Source organism: Chlorocebus sabaeus, chromosome 9 (genome assembly GCF_047675955.1).
Source record: "Chlorocebus sabaeus isolate Y175 chromosome 9, mChlSab1.0.hap1, whole genome shotgun sequence".
Taxonomy (NCBI): Eukaryota; Metazoa; Chordata; class Mammalia; order Primates; family Cercopithecidae; genus Chlorocebus; species Chlorocebus sabaeus.
In genome coordinates this window covers 104408589-104421536 of record NC_132912.1, presented here as the reverse complement: position 1 = coordinate 104421536, position 12948 = coordinate 104408589, and the positions used below count along the sequence as shown (strand labels likewise).

Here is a 12948-nt window from a genome sequence, read left to right as displayed (position 1 = left end):
AATATTTTTCTTTAAATCTTCTACTCTATGGAGTTACTTCTTCATTCTTGGCTTCCCTGAGTCCTCTCCCCTACTTTACTAAAAGGCAGGGTAGGATCTAAAGGTTTGGATACATATGTTACAGGAGTTAGAGCTTAGAACAAGTATAAGGAAATTTAGAAAATGCCTGTGGTACTGCTAATGCCACCGATTTTTATGCTTCATTGATGCTAAATGATTTCATAGTTATTATTTGACTCCCTACCAAAAAATTGCTCCTTGTTGATTGGTTGCAATGGATAAGGAACATCATAATTCCACATTCTGGAGTGACCTATACTTGTGCTGAAGACACAGGCAGGCCTCTTCATCTGATGAACCTTTCTTGCTTGCTTGTGTCCAGTTTCCACTGGTTTCACTGGCATCAGATGCTGTGAATAATGTGGTATTGGGTAGTGGTTGTGGTGATGGTAAAGAAACTGCAGGAGAGAAAGACGGATTTTTATGATGAAGGACTTTACCCTCTGCTTCCCACATTGCCTTTTGGGGCTAGTTTCAAGCAGTTTGGCAAATAAACACACAGAACAGTTACCAGGTTGCCCTGGGATTCTCCACTGTTCACCTGGCATGAACCTGGTTTCTTGTCCTAGGCAAATGGCTGTTTACCAGATGGCTCTAAACACAAAAATTCCCACCCTCTCTGTTTGCTGCCTACTTGAGTGTGCCACACACTCACGCAAGGGGATATTCAAGAGGAATGTGCATAATGAGTGAGAAAGCAGGCATCTGTACACACTCTACACATGTTCCATGTAATATATGCACACACTTGTAAAAACCTCATGAGCAGAAACTCAGTTACTACAAAGTCTAAGCTGCATTTAATGGCCCGTCAAGTCAATTTGCAGAACTTTTCCACATTCCCATGACGCTTGTATTGAGTCTGGGGAAGAAACACAGCCCAGTTTGCTCAGACAGGCTTGGCAATAGGAGATGGTGGCTGTTCTTGGGGATGAATCAGCTGTCCCTGTGCTTTTCTTGGGACCTGGTAACCCCAGGACCCCTATGTAGAATAGGACAGGTGGGATGTCCACCTTGGGAAAGGGACTTAGTTTCCACCAGAGAGCCTAGTATCTGACAGTCTTCTTTCTTCTTAAGGCTCATTCCCTGCCGCAGGACTTGTCTGTGCCTTCTAGCCTTTCTTCCTCCTGTAAGATTACAGAGGGAATCTTTAACTATTTGTGGATTTCTCTTATCATTTGCCTGTGAGAGCTGACTTTCTCTGTAGCCCCTGAACTGTAGCAGAATGCTCTGGGGCTGTGTTTTTCCATTGCCACACTTACCCTCTAATACAGAAATGTAGATATCCCTGTGAGGATCTAGGTATCTAATCAGTACATTAGCATCCTTTCCTAAATAGCTTCATTCCTTTCACTTAAAAATGGCCCCTTAGCTCTAACAGAATAAGGGAATGGGGCTTCCCAGGGTTTATTCTTCTCTTTTCTCCATCATACCTTAACTGGTCTATTGCGGAAGAGGTATGTATGGGAATCCTAGAACCTTGAAACTTTCCACTTATACTTCAAATCGATGAGGATGCTGAATGAAAGAAAGTTATTTCACCTGGCTAGAAGATTTCTTTTCTTTTTTCTTTTCTTTCCTTTTTTTTTTTTTTTTTTTTTTTTTTTGGAGACAGAGTCTCCCTCTGTCACCAGGCGCGATCTCAGCTCACTGCAACCTCCGCCTCCCGGGTTCAAGCGATTCTTCTGCCTCAGCCTCCGGAGTAGCTGGGATTACAGGCATGCACCACCATGCCTGGCTGATTTTGTATTTTTAGTAGAGATGGGGTTTCACCATGTTGGTCAGGCTGGTCTCGAACTCCTGACCTCAGGTGATCCACCTGCCTTGGCCTCCCAAAGTGCTAGGATTACAGGTGTGAGCCACTGTGCCCAGCTGAAGATTTCTTTTTGACCCTTCTCACCCCTTGACCATTGAATTTTGTAAGCTCTGCCTACCCATGAGAAGTCCAGGTAGCCAGTAATTGAAATATTAAATATTCTCCAATTAAAAGTGGTATTTAGTTCGTCTTTTAATTTTGAGTCTCTTTTAGAAAGTTCAAGGAAGATTAGATCACCACAAAGTTCAATTACTGTAGTTTTCTGAGGATAGCTGAGGGGTAGGTAATTTTGAAGGAGGGTATCAAGTATAGATAATAAGCCTTGTTATCCTTGCTAAGTTAGGGATTGGTCAGACTCTTCAAAGATTGGAGTTGAGTTTTCATACTGTATCTTGATGACTTAAATTTTATTTTCTATCGTTTCAGTCAGATGCCCTGGATGCAGCTAGAGGATAATTCTCTGTACATATCCCAGGCTAATTTCATCCTGGCCTACCAGTTCCGTCCAGATGGTGCCAGCTTGAACCGTCGGCCTCTAGGAGTCTTTGCTGGGCATGATGAGGACGTTTGCCACTTTGTACTGGCCAACTCGCATATTATCAGTGCAGGAGGGTAAGTGCTGCAGGTTTCTCCTTCCACCCTTTTCCATCTTATTTTTCGGGGACATTCTGCCTGTCTCTGACTTTTCTGTCTTAACTCCAAAGGGATGAGGAGGGAGACGGAGGGTTTTCCATTTAAAGCAGAGAGATTTTACTAAAAGGAGTTAATAGGGTTAGCTGGAGAAGGAAAACAAGAAGAGCTTCTAATGAAAAGTGAAGCTGGTTTTGATATTCTCCAGGGGAAAATATATTTTGTCTCTCAGCTCTGTTCAGCCCCAGGTGTGCTGAAGAAGTAAAGGTATCTAGAAAGTCAGCACCTTACTGGGCTGAATTGCCTATTGCTTAGCAAATTTGGATGTCACTGGAGACTTAGGCTGTTTCTGGAGAGTTGTCTCTTCCTACAGAAAGAATAATTGGTTCTTGGGGATCGGCTCCTTATTTCTCTCCTAGAGATGGGAAGATTGGCGTTCATAAGATTCACAGCACCTTCACTGTCAAGTACTCGGCTCATGAACAGGAGGTGAACTGTGTGGATTGCAAAGGAGGCATCATTGTGAGTGGCTCCAGGGACAGGACGGCCAAGGTGAGGTGGTCTCCCCATTACATACTATTACTCTCTCCTGTCTATAGGGAGTGGGGTGGATAGAGCCCCGAGTCCCAGGATTGGCTGAGAGTATCGGCTGGGGGCGGGGGAGAAAACGACACAATAAAGGACTCACTTATGTGCCTCTGGCATGCAGCTTGCCATGCCAGGTGTTGTCCCTGCCAACTGGACTGGGAAAGGAGTGGACAGTGGCTGGGAAGGTTGCCACTCACTTGCAATGTGGCGTGAACTCAAAAACAGAGGACCTGGCAGCCTTTCCTCCCTGAGTTGCGTTTCCTCAAGTTTGTGGGTTGAGTTCTGACCCTAATATTTTATTTTAAAATCTCCCTCCTTATTGCCTGCTCTCTGTTTAGGGAGGTTAATTTTTCACCACCTTGTTTATAGGCAATCAGGCTGATAATTAAAATGTGTTTTCACTGCTTCTCTGGAGAGTGATGTGGTCAGTAAGCAGTAGAGACTATGAGAGAGGGGTGTTGTTTGTTGCATCTTTGCCAAATTGCCCAGTCCACAGATATCCACCAAAGCAAAGCATAAAAGAAAGTGAGGCTGATAAATAGCATGATCCTGCTATTCATGGACTCATCCACATCTGGGTCAAATAGGCTCCTACCTGTGATACAGAGAAGTCTTTCTCCAGGCATGTGCCCAACAGCTGTAGCCAGGGCCTACAGAGGCCTGGTCCTTTAGGGTTGCTGTGGGAACTTTGCTGACGATTCAGTTGGTGATGCAGGAGGCCCAATAGTGTCTTGTTATGTGTTTCCTAGCATCTAGGTTCCATAGTGCTAACAGGAACAAAATGCTTGCTGGTATGTCAGCAAATGGGCCTCAAAAACACATAGGGAGAGGACTCAGGAGAGGGAAATTGCAATCTTTACTCAGTAACTTCTCTGACTGCATGTACCCTCTGGTGATTACACCTCCACATAGAAATATTGCTATTTTATGTAAAAAGAAGGGCTAAATATGTTCCCTTCTTTTTATGGAAGTTTCTCCTCCCTTTACTATTTTCTGCCTTACTTTGTACTCTGTCAGAGAGAATGCACACCAGCACAGGAAGCTTGAGAAAAATCCAGCATATCTTTTGAACCAACATGGAAACTGAATTTCCTGTCACTTGCTTCCTGTTACCCTACTTCCTACTTACTTCAGGCTTCTGATTGGTCACTGTCCTTGTACCATTCCCTGAAAAGATCCAGAACTAAATGTGTTATACTGCTCAAAAGTCAGTTTTCATAGAAACCTTTTGTGGCATGTGTGACCTAGGTATTCCTGTCTTATTCTAGCCATCTTCCTGTCATGGCTTCAGGCTTCCCCAAGTTCCTCCTTTTCAGTGACACCTCTTTCTTCTATTCTCTGTGGTCTGAAACCCAGAGCAGTATAAAACTAAGCTTTATAACCACAGATAGCAATCTAAGGGTGTGGATTGCTTACAGTTGAAGAATAATAGCAAGTTTATTTGAGGTATTGGGTTAGTTTCATGTTTGAGTACTGGTTTAGCCCTATTTAGTATCTTAGATTTTTTAAAAGATCTAAAATAAATTCTTCCTTCTAAAATTGTCACCACAGTCCATCTTAATCCTTCTGAGGATTTCTTTTAGGTCAGTGACAGAATTCTCTTCTCTGGTCCTGAAAGCTGGTCAGCTGGTTGGCAGCTCTCCTGTGACCTCTCTGCCAACTCTTCTTTCCTGGCTTTCCAGATGCTGGGTTTCCCTCTTTTCTGTTGTTGTCTTTGCATCCAGCCCTTTGTTATCCTGAGCCATTTCTACATTACTGTTATATTCAGTTTGTCTTTTATAACTGAAACATCATTTCTTTTCAGTGGCATCTGAAATTCTACAGCTGCTTCTCCAGGTTTCTAATACACCTAAACCTTCATAAGAATTTACAGTGATATTTGCCTGTAACTATCTATTTTTGGGGAGTTCCCCAAATATGTACTATATTTTAGGAAAGAGATTTATTTTATGGGGTACAGGGAAGTAAAACAATCTCTTTGCAAGACATCTGAGCTAGGGACTGTCCAAAGAACCCTCTTCCTTCCCCTTCCCACAATCTCAGTTTCAGGTTTTCTGTGGCTTAGCTTGGATTGCGTCTCTGGGCTTTAGTGGGGCCAGCCCCATCCTGAGATGTGAAAAGATGGTAGCTTATGTTCTTAATGAGCCTGGGCTGGTACTAACCATTCCTTCGTTTCCTTCTTTATTTCTCTATTCTTTCTTACGAGTGCCTACTATGTGTGAGGCTTGGTAGAGAGGCACCTGGGCTCTTCAGAAGTAAGGAAGATACAGCCTCTTATCCTTAGGTTGAGAAGAGATGTGCATACCTGGCCATGGAGCTGATTGGAAGTGGCTAGGACTGTGGAGTATAAAGCTCTAGGGAAAGAGCCAGAAAGTTTAGAAGGTAGAGAGATCAGATCACATCTGGCTTAGAAGGGAAGATTTATTGTAATAAGAACCACCATTATTGTTTGCCTGATACCTGCCAAATACTATGCTGCTGTGCTAAATGCCTTATGCTTATCTCCACTTTTCCACACTATAACCCTGAGATAGGCATCATTTCTCATTTGACAGATGAAGAAACGGAAGCTAAGAAGTTACTCCTAAGATCAAAGATAATAAGTAGCAACTAGGGTTCAAATCCAGATTGGTCAGATGCCAAAGCCTCTGCATGCTTTTTTCTGCAATTGCAGGCTGCAGGGAATATTTTACCATTTAGGTTTTTCTTTTGTTTTAGGATTATTTTCTTTAGGATAGATTTTCATCAACAAAATTACTGAGTTAAAGGCTGTGATCATTTAAAAGTCGTGATGCGTATCACCAGTCTGCTTTTTTTTTTTTTTTTTTGAGATGGAGTCTGGCTCTGTCGCCCAGGCTGGAGTGCAGTGGCCGGATCTCAGCTCACTGCAAGCTCCGCCTCCCGGGTTTACGCCATTCTCCTGCCTCAGCCTCCCGAGTAGCTGGGACTACAGGCACCCGCCACTGTGCCCGGCTAGTTTTTTTGTATTTTTTAGTAGAGACGGGGTTTCACCGTGTTAGCCAGGATGGTCTCGATCTCCTGACCTCGTGATCCGCCCGTCTCGGCCTCCCAAAGTGCTGGGATTACAGGCTTGAGCCACCGTGCCCGGCCACCAGTCTGCTTTTTAAAAGAACTGTATAAATGTCCACTCTCGGCCGGGCGCAGTGGCTCACACCTGTAATCAATCCCAGCACTTTGGGAGGCCGAGGCAGGTGGATCACGAGGTCAGGAGATTGAGACCATCCTGGCTAACGTGCAAAACCCTCTCTCTACTAAAAATACAAAAAAATTAGCTGGGCTTGGTGGCAGGCGCCTGTAGACCCAGCTACTCGGGATGCTGAGGCAGGAGAATGGCATGAACCCAGGAGGTGGAGTTTGCAGTGAGCCGAGATTGCGCCACTGCACTCCAGCCTGGGCGACAGAGTAAGACTCTAAAAAAAAAAAAAAAAAAAAAAAAAACCTCGGAAAAAAAATAAATAAATAAAAAGACCACTCCCACTGAATCTTTTCCAGGGTTGGATCTGTTTTGAATTTGGCCATGGAGGGCAAAGATAGGATCAGTGTATTGTTGTCAGCTCCTGTCCCTCAGATGCCAGGATGGAATCTCATGTTTCTGGAGGATAATGTGTTGCTGGGCTAAGCCAGGACGGCCACTTTCTTAAGATCATGCTCAGAATTGGTGGCATGCTTCCTGAGCCGCTCCTGGAGACCAGGAACCTTGTTCTGTGGTTTGCAGAATCTAGGAATCCACCTTCCCTTTCCATAGAGGACATTAGTGAATTCAGGCCTAGGCCTTCCCCATAGATTTTGTAATCAGAATCTTTAGTGTTTCCTCACCCCCAAGAAAGAATCTGCCTCCCAGGGAGTTTGTATCAGGGAAAAGGCAAAGCTCTCTTTTTAGCTGGGCTACCTAAAAGAGTACATTGGAAATGTATCTAGTTATTGCCAAAGGGGTATAGAGTCCAAAGAGCAGGCCTGAATCATGGCACTCAGGAAAAGTTGTGGTGTTTACCTTTGTTTTCTGCTCCTCCTCATTTAGGATCTTCTTGTTACGTTTATTTTCTTTTCACTGTGTTGGGAAAAGTAACTCACACAATCATCCCATCCCCCACACCCATCATACACACAAACTCTAAGAAACACTTTCTCCTTTTATAGGGAAGAGTTATCATGTGACCCTAAGAAGCCAGGATCACCCCTACTCCATCACCTACCCTTTACACTCAAGGAATGTTTCCTTTAAAGTTCTTCCATCTAAGGTCCTGCCTGAGTTTTGTATGTTCCCCTTATAGCACTGCTGGGACCTTAAGAGGTCACTGATCCATCTGGCTGCCTCTGGATCCCTCTGTTGCTGCTGTCTTGGGATAGCCCTGTATGTCTGAGGTTTCCTTTCTGTTTGGTTAGAGGCTTATGTCCCTGTGTGTGTCATCTAGGGTAGGGTGAGGTGAGGGGGGAGTCCTGTGCTTAGGAGATGTCTAAATGCACTGACTGCTGAGAGGGCTCTGTGAGTGTTGATTAGAGTTAAGCCCAGAGTGGCTGCTAATGTACATTCCTGACTGATAGGGACCAGATAATGTGCTCCAAGCAATATTTTTAACCTGTAGGAGATATGGAAGCTTAAAAGAGTTAAGCTTTTCTGCTACTTTTGGTGACACTAGGTGCTAAATTCCCTGCTGACGTGAATAGTTTTGGATCCTGGGCGTTATCAACAAACAAACAACAACACACCACCTTCCCACTTGGAAGTCTTTCTTCTTCTTCCATTCTTTCCTTCCCTTGCATCTTTCTTTTTACTTCTCTCCCTGATTCTACTGCTGTCCCCCTATATTGTGCCTTGATCTTCTTCCCTCTCCCTACTTCTCCAAAGTAAAATCTTGGTGAGAGATAGGAGAAAGGAAAATCCACAAATACAGGAAAGCTGTCAAGAGAGGCAAGCCCCACCCACCCACTTCTTCTCAGTCAAGTCTCAGCTGAGGAATGTGGAACTTCTGATTCCCCAATATAAAGTTGGCTGGTAAGTAAGGGCTCTGAGTGGAAGTAAAAGAGAGTGGTTAGGATGGAGAGCTAGGCCCTATCTGCCAGAAGCTACAGGGGCTCCTCTGCTGATACCTGAGCTCTGTGTGTGCAGGGCATAAAGGATTCCCCATTTCTCCACCTCCAACAGTCACCCCTGCTGGAGCACCTCTCCTCCCCACTGATCCCAGGCAATGCCAACGAGAGCATCTCCTCTCCTGTTTCTAGGTGTGGCCTTTGGCCTCAGGCCGGCTGGGGCAGTGCTTACACACCATCCAGACTGAAGACCGAGTCTGGTCCATTGCTATCAGCCCATTACTCAGGTAAGGGAGACATATTTGGATGTAGTTTTGTCCTGTATAATAATGCTTTTATTTTACTAGATCAGGTGAGCTAGAAAATCTTCCTGTTGTATATTCTAGGTTGCTTTGAGTCACTGTCTTGGAGATTTTTTAATCCTCCAGAGATTTGAGGTGTTTAGGTCACTTCATATATGCGTGGAATTGAAATAACCTTCTAAATGCAAATTTCCTAAGCATCTAACTCAGAAATGTTAAGGAAAGAGTACTATACGAGAATATAACTAAGAATCCAGCTGTTAACCAGGAGTGTCCCTTCTGGAACAGTTGTCCTCTGGGGTCATTCCCGAAGCAGAGGTCTCTCACCACCCCTGGAAGGTGACAACACCAGCCAACCTGCTCTTACAACTCACATATCTGCTTTGCTCCCCTTGGAAAATGTCCTCTGGAGTATCCCTTACAGACTTAAGTCATCAGGAGAGGCTTGGGGCCCAGATCCAGCTGGGTCCTCAAACAAAGACATGTATGTGAAGTAGTGACATTGATTATTATAGCAAAACTGTGAAATTTTGATGATGGCTTTACTGTACTGTTTGGCCTGATTGTTACTTCTCTTTTTTTATTATTATTTATTTTATTTTATATTTAGAAATGGGGTGTTCCTTTTTTTTTTTTTTGAGACAGAGTCTTGCTCTGTCACCCAGGCTGGAGTGCAGTGGCACCATCTCAGCTCACTACAAGCTCCGGCTCCTGGGTTCATGCCATTCTCCTGCCTCAGCCTCCCAAGTAGCTGAGACTACAGGCGACCGCCACCATGCCCAGCTAATTTTTTGTATTTTTAATAGAGACAGAGTTTTACCGTGTTAGCCAGGATGGTCTAGATCACCTGACCTCGTGATCCACCCACCTCGGCCTCCCAAAGTGCTGGGATTACAGGTGTGAGGCACTGCACCCGGCCCTAGAAATGGGGTGGGTTTTTTTGGGTTCTTTTTTGTTTGTTTGTTTTTGTTTTGTTTTGTTTTTAGAAATGGGGTGTTTCTATATTGACCAGGCTGGTTTCGAACTCCTGGCCTCAGGTGATCCTCCCATCTTGGCCTCCCAAAGTGCATGAGCCACTGCACCTGGCCCTGACTGTTATGTCTTTAACCTTACCTATGGACAAGTGAGGTTTGCATCCTGACTTCTGCTTTCAAGGCTCTCTGGAACCGAGACAGAATCCCTCTCCTCCCCTGCAGGGTACATAGATTCTCCTGTACCTGTTCTATCACAACATTTTCCTAGGATCTTCGTCCACTTCCTTCACCCTACTCACATGGAAGTGTGAAAGCTGTAGGGCTGCCACCCTCCAACACTAGGTTTAAGTCAGTCGCTTATTTTATAAGAGACTTGGTCTTGCCCACTTCGCTTAGGCCCTTCAGCTTCTTTCTCCTCACCCTGTGGAGCCTGCACCCCTCCTCCTGCTCCCTTCTACAACTCCCTTTCAGATTTTTTTCGTTCTAAGAATTAGAGCCGATTAGCCATGTCATTAATTCTTCAATTTGACGGCTGATATAGCAGGACCTGAAACACATTGCTGACCCCAGAGAATGGAGACCCCGTTCCTTAGCATATTGACGATGGGAGAAGTTAATTAAAATTCCACAGAGCAGAGGTGTCGGCTAACCTATAAACCTGTCGCTGTTCAAAACAAATCATTCTAGCAATCGTAGGAAAGAGGGAAGGAAAGACCAGCAGGGAGTGGAGAGGCTAAGTGTGTGGGAGCGGAGAGTGGAAAATGGAGCCATTGAGCTTTGTCTCCTCCTCCGTTTCTTCCTAATGCTGCCCTTTTTAAAGCCAGTTAGCCAGACCTGGGCATCTGTAGGCTGAATAGAAGGAAAGTGCTATAGCCAGTGAGAAGTGACAAGTGTGCTGGTGACTTTGTCTTAATGGTTGCTTGTGGACTTCTGCTGGTTTGGGGAGACTGGGGTGGAGGTGGTGGTAGAGAGACGCTCTCAGGGCTAGAGATGGTCCGTGTGCTTCCTGCATATGGATTGAAGCCAAAGAACACAAACAGGCTCTGCCCTGCATCCCTACCCCACATTTCTCTATTCCAGCCTCCTCTTCTGGAATGTGTTAGGCTACCTCTTAACAGAATAGGGCACAACAACTATTGAAGATGGTGTCAATAAAAGAGGTTGAGGACAGAGTCTGCCCTCATCATTAAGAAGCATTTAAGATTACAGTAAACTGATTTTGGGTTTTTTGGTCACAACTTGGAGACTGGCTTTGGGGAAGGACCTAGCTTTCTAGCATTACTACTACTATATGACTGCCACTACTACTAGCAGCTAACATTTAGTAGTCATCTGCTCTGTGCCAGACCCTCTGCTAAGGCTTTGATGTGTCTCATCTTTGGTGAAGACCTAGGCCTTATGTTTTCTTCACATTCATCTTCAGGGTCTTCCTGTCCTCTTCTTGGCCCTGGGATGAATTTTTTTTTTTTTTTTCTTTTTTGAGAGGGGTCTCACAGTGTTACCCAGGCTGGTCTTGAACTCCTGGGCTCAAGCCATCTTCCCACCTCAGCCTTGGGATGATTCTTTCACTCTGTCAGCTCCTGACCCACAGTTATTTAAGATGATCTTCCCCTAACTCCAGAAATGAGGTCTTGGGGTCTTTTAAAAAATAGTTTGTGTTTGAGATTCTGTCTTTACACTAGATGACCAGAGTGTATGCTGGTGTTATCTCTGCCTCTTTTTCTCTTACCCAAAGAATATACTGGGATAGGGTCTTTTGACCTCATTATTAGATCCATTTCTTCTCAATGTGACCGTGAATTTGAACCTTTCAGTAAACTCATTCATTTTCTCAGTCTTGAGAGACACTGCCTCCCAGCCTCAGGGTCTGTTCTTTAAAGCAGTCTGGGAGATGAGTTCTGCTTTGCCTTCAACTAGCAGTGTGGCCTCAGACAAGTCATTCCCACTCCCAGCCTCAGTTTCCTCATATTAAATATGAACACTCTTTCCTTTATAGACCTTATTAGATTGTTGTGAAGATGACCTGAAATAATTTATATGAAAATATTAATACTCTGAAAAGCTAAAAGGGCTGTAATATATATGTGTTATGCATATTGAGATAGGGTTTCACTTTATCACCCAGGCTGGTTATGAACTCCTGGCCTCAAGTGATCCTCAAAAAGGGCTATAATGTAATGTCAACCAGAATCCTTTCTTGCCTGGTTTAGCATTTGCTTAGTGGCTTCAACTGCTGTCAAGTCTCTACCCTTTTCCTGGGCTCCACCTGGCCCCAGGGATTTTCCCTGCTCTTTTGCAGTCTTATTGAGGTGGGGACTCAGTAGGAATCTCTCTTCCCCCTGTAGCATTCCTGCCCTCAATGACCACCTTCTGTTCCCCTCCCTGCCACCATTCCTGTTGAGTATGGTTGTCAGCGTCACTAATGTGATAGACCCTGGACTTCTCATAGAGAATATGAAGGGATGTGGCAGCCAGTGTACTGGCCCTAGGGCAAGTACTCCTGGTTTACCTGCCAATTTCTTAGCCCTTTGTTGCTCCCTTATGCAGTTAGGAGGAACCTGGACAGTTAGGAGACCTAGCACAGCTCTTTTCTCAATTTATCTCTTTCTTCTATTTAAAATAATTTATCAGACATATTAATCTTATTAATCTTTGATGCTGGGACTTTTCTACCTTCTCTTCTTTTGTATGTACTCAGGCACTTGTATGAAACATGAAACCTCAATCCAGAGGCTTAATTTGAGGTCCTCACAACTGAGAGAAAGCAGGTATCTGTTCTGTGTTCAAATGTCTTCTTTCCTTTCTTCCTTTACTTTGAGTTCTTAATTTGTAAAGAGTCATGGAGGATGGTATTTAATACTGGTTATGTGCTTAGAGCCATGTGTAGATAGTCAAAAAACAGAGAAGGAGAACCAGCAGGCTCCAAAGGAAAGTGGTAGGCAAGGATCTTTTCTTCTGCCTCCCACATACCCTCCTACCCATCTTATTGTTAAACACCAGTAATCCTGTTTTTAAGATTCATGACTTAGAAAAGAAACCCTTCTCCTGTAGAGGAGGTCTCACCTGGAGTTGCTGGATGATTGATAGAAGGACAGGTTAAGATGACCCAGGAATGAGATGCTGGAGGCATGCCTGGGGTGGAGGGGCATATGTCTGAGTGTAATTTTGGGGCAGGAATACCTTCAGCTCACAGGCTTCAGAGATACAACCTCCTGAGGTCACATGGAATTCTGAGCAACTTCCCATGAGTAACACAGAAAAGCAGACTCTTTTTTTTTTTGGAGACAGGATCTTGCCTGGAGTACAGTGGCACAATTATAGTTCACTGCGGCCTTGAACTATTGGGCTCAAGTGATCCTCCCACATTGGCCTTCTGAAGTGCTGAGATTACAGGTGTGAGAAGCTATGCCTGGCCAAAAAGCAGATTTTTAAAAATGTGTAATATGTTTTATTGCCATTTAAAAATTATTTCCAGCTGAATGCAGTAAATACTAAAGTATGAGGAAATGTAGAAATATTAAACACTTAA

General features: G+C 44.2%; 1 protein-coding gene across 2 annotated transcripts in view; it reads left to right on the top strand.

Moving 5' to 3' along the window:
- The window catches only part of FBXW4 (F-box and WD repeat domain containing 4), an 86514-nt gene that overhangs the window by 18598 nt on the left and 54968 nt on the right, over positions 1-12948 (top strand). For both annotated transcript variants that reach the window (XM_038009485.2, XM_007963924.3), the window contains exons 3-5: positions 2303-2488; positions 2926-3058; positions 8336-8430. In XM_038009485.2, coding sequence (XP_037865413.2) covers positions 2303-2488; positions 2926-3058; positions 8336-8430 — 414 coding nt within the window. The remainder of the gene's footprint in view (positions 1-2302; positions 2489-2925; positions 3059-8335; positions 8431-12948) is intronic.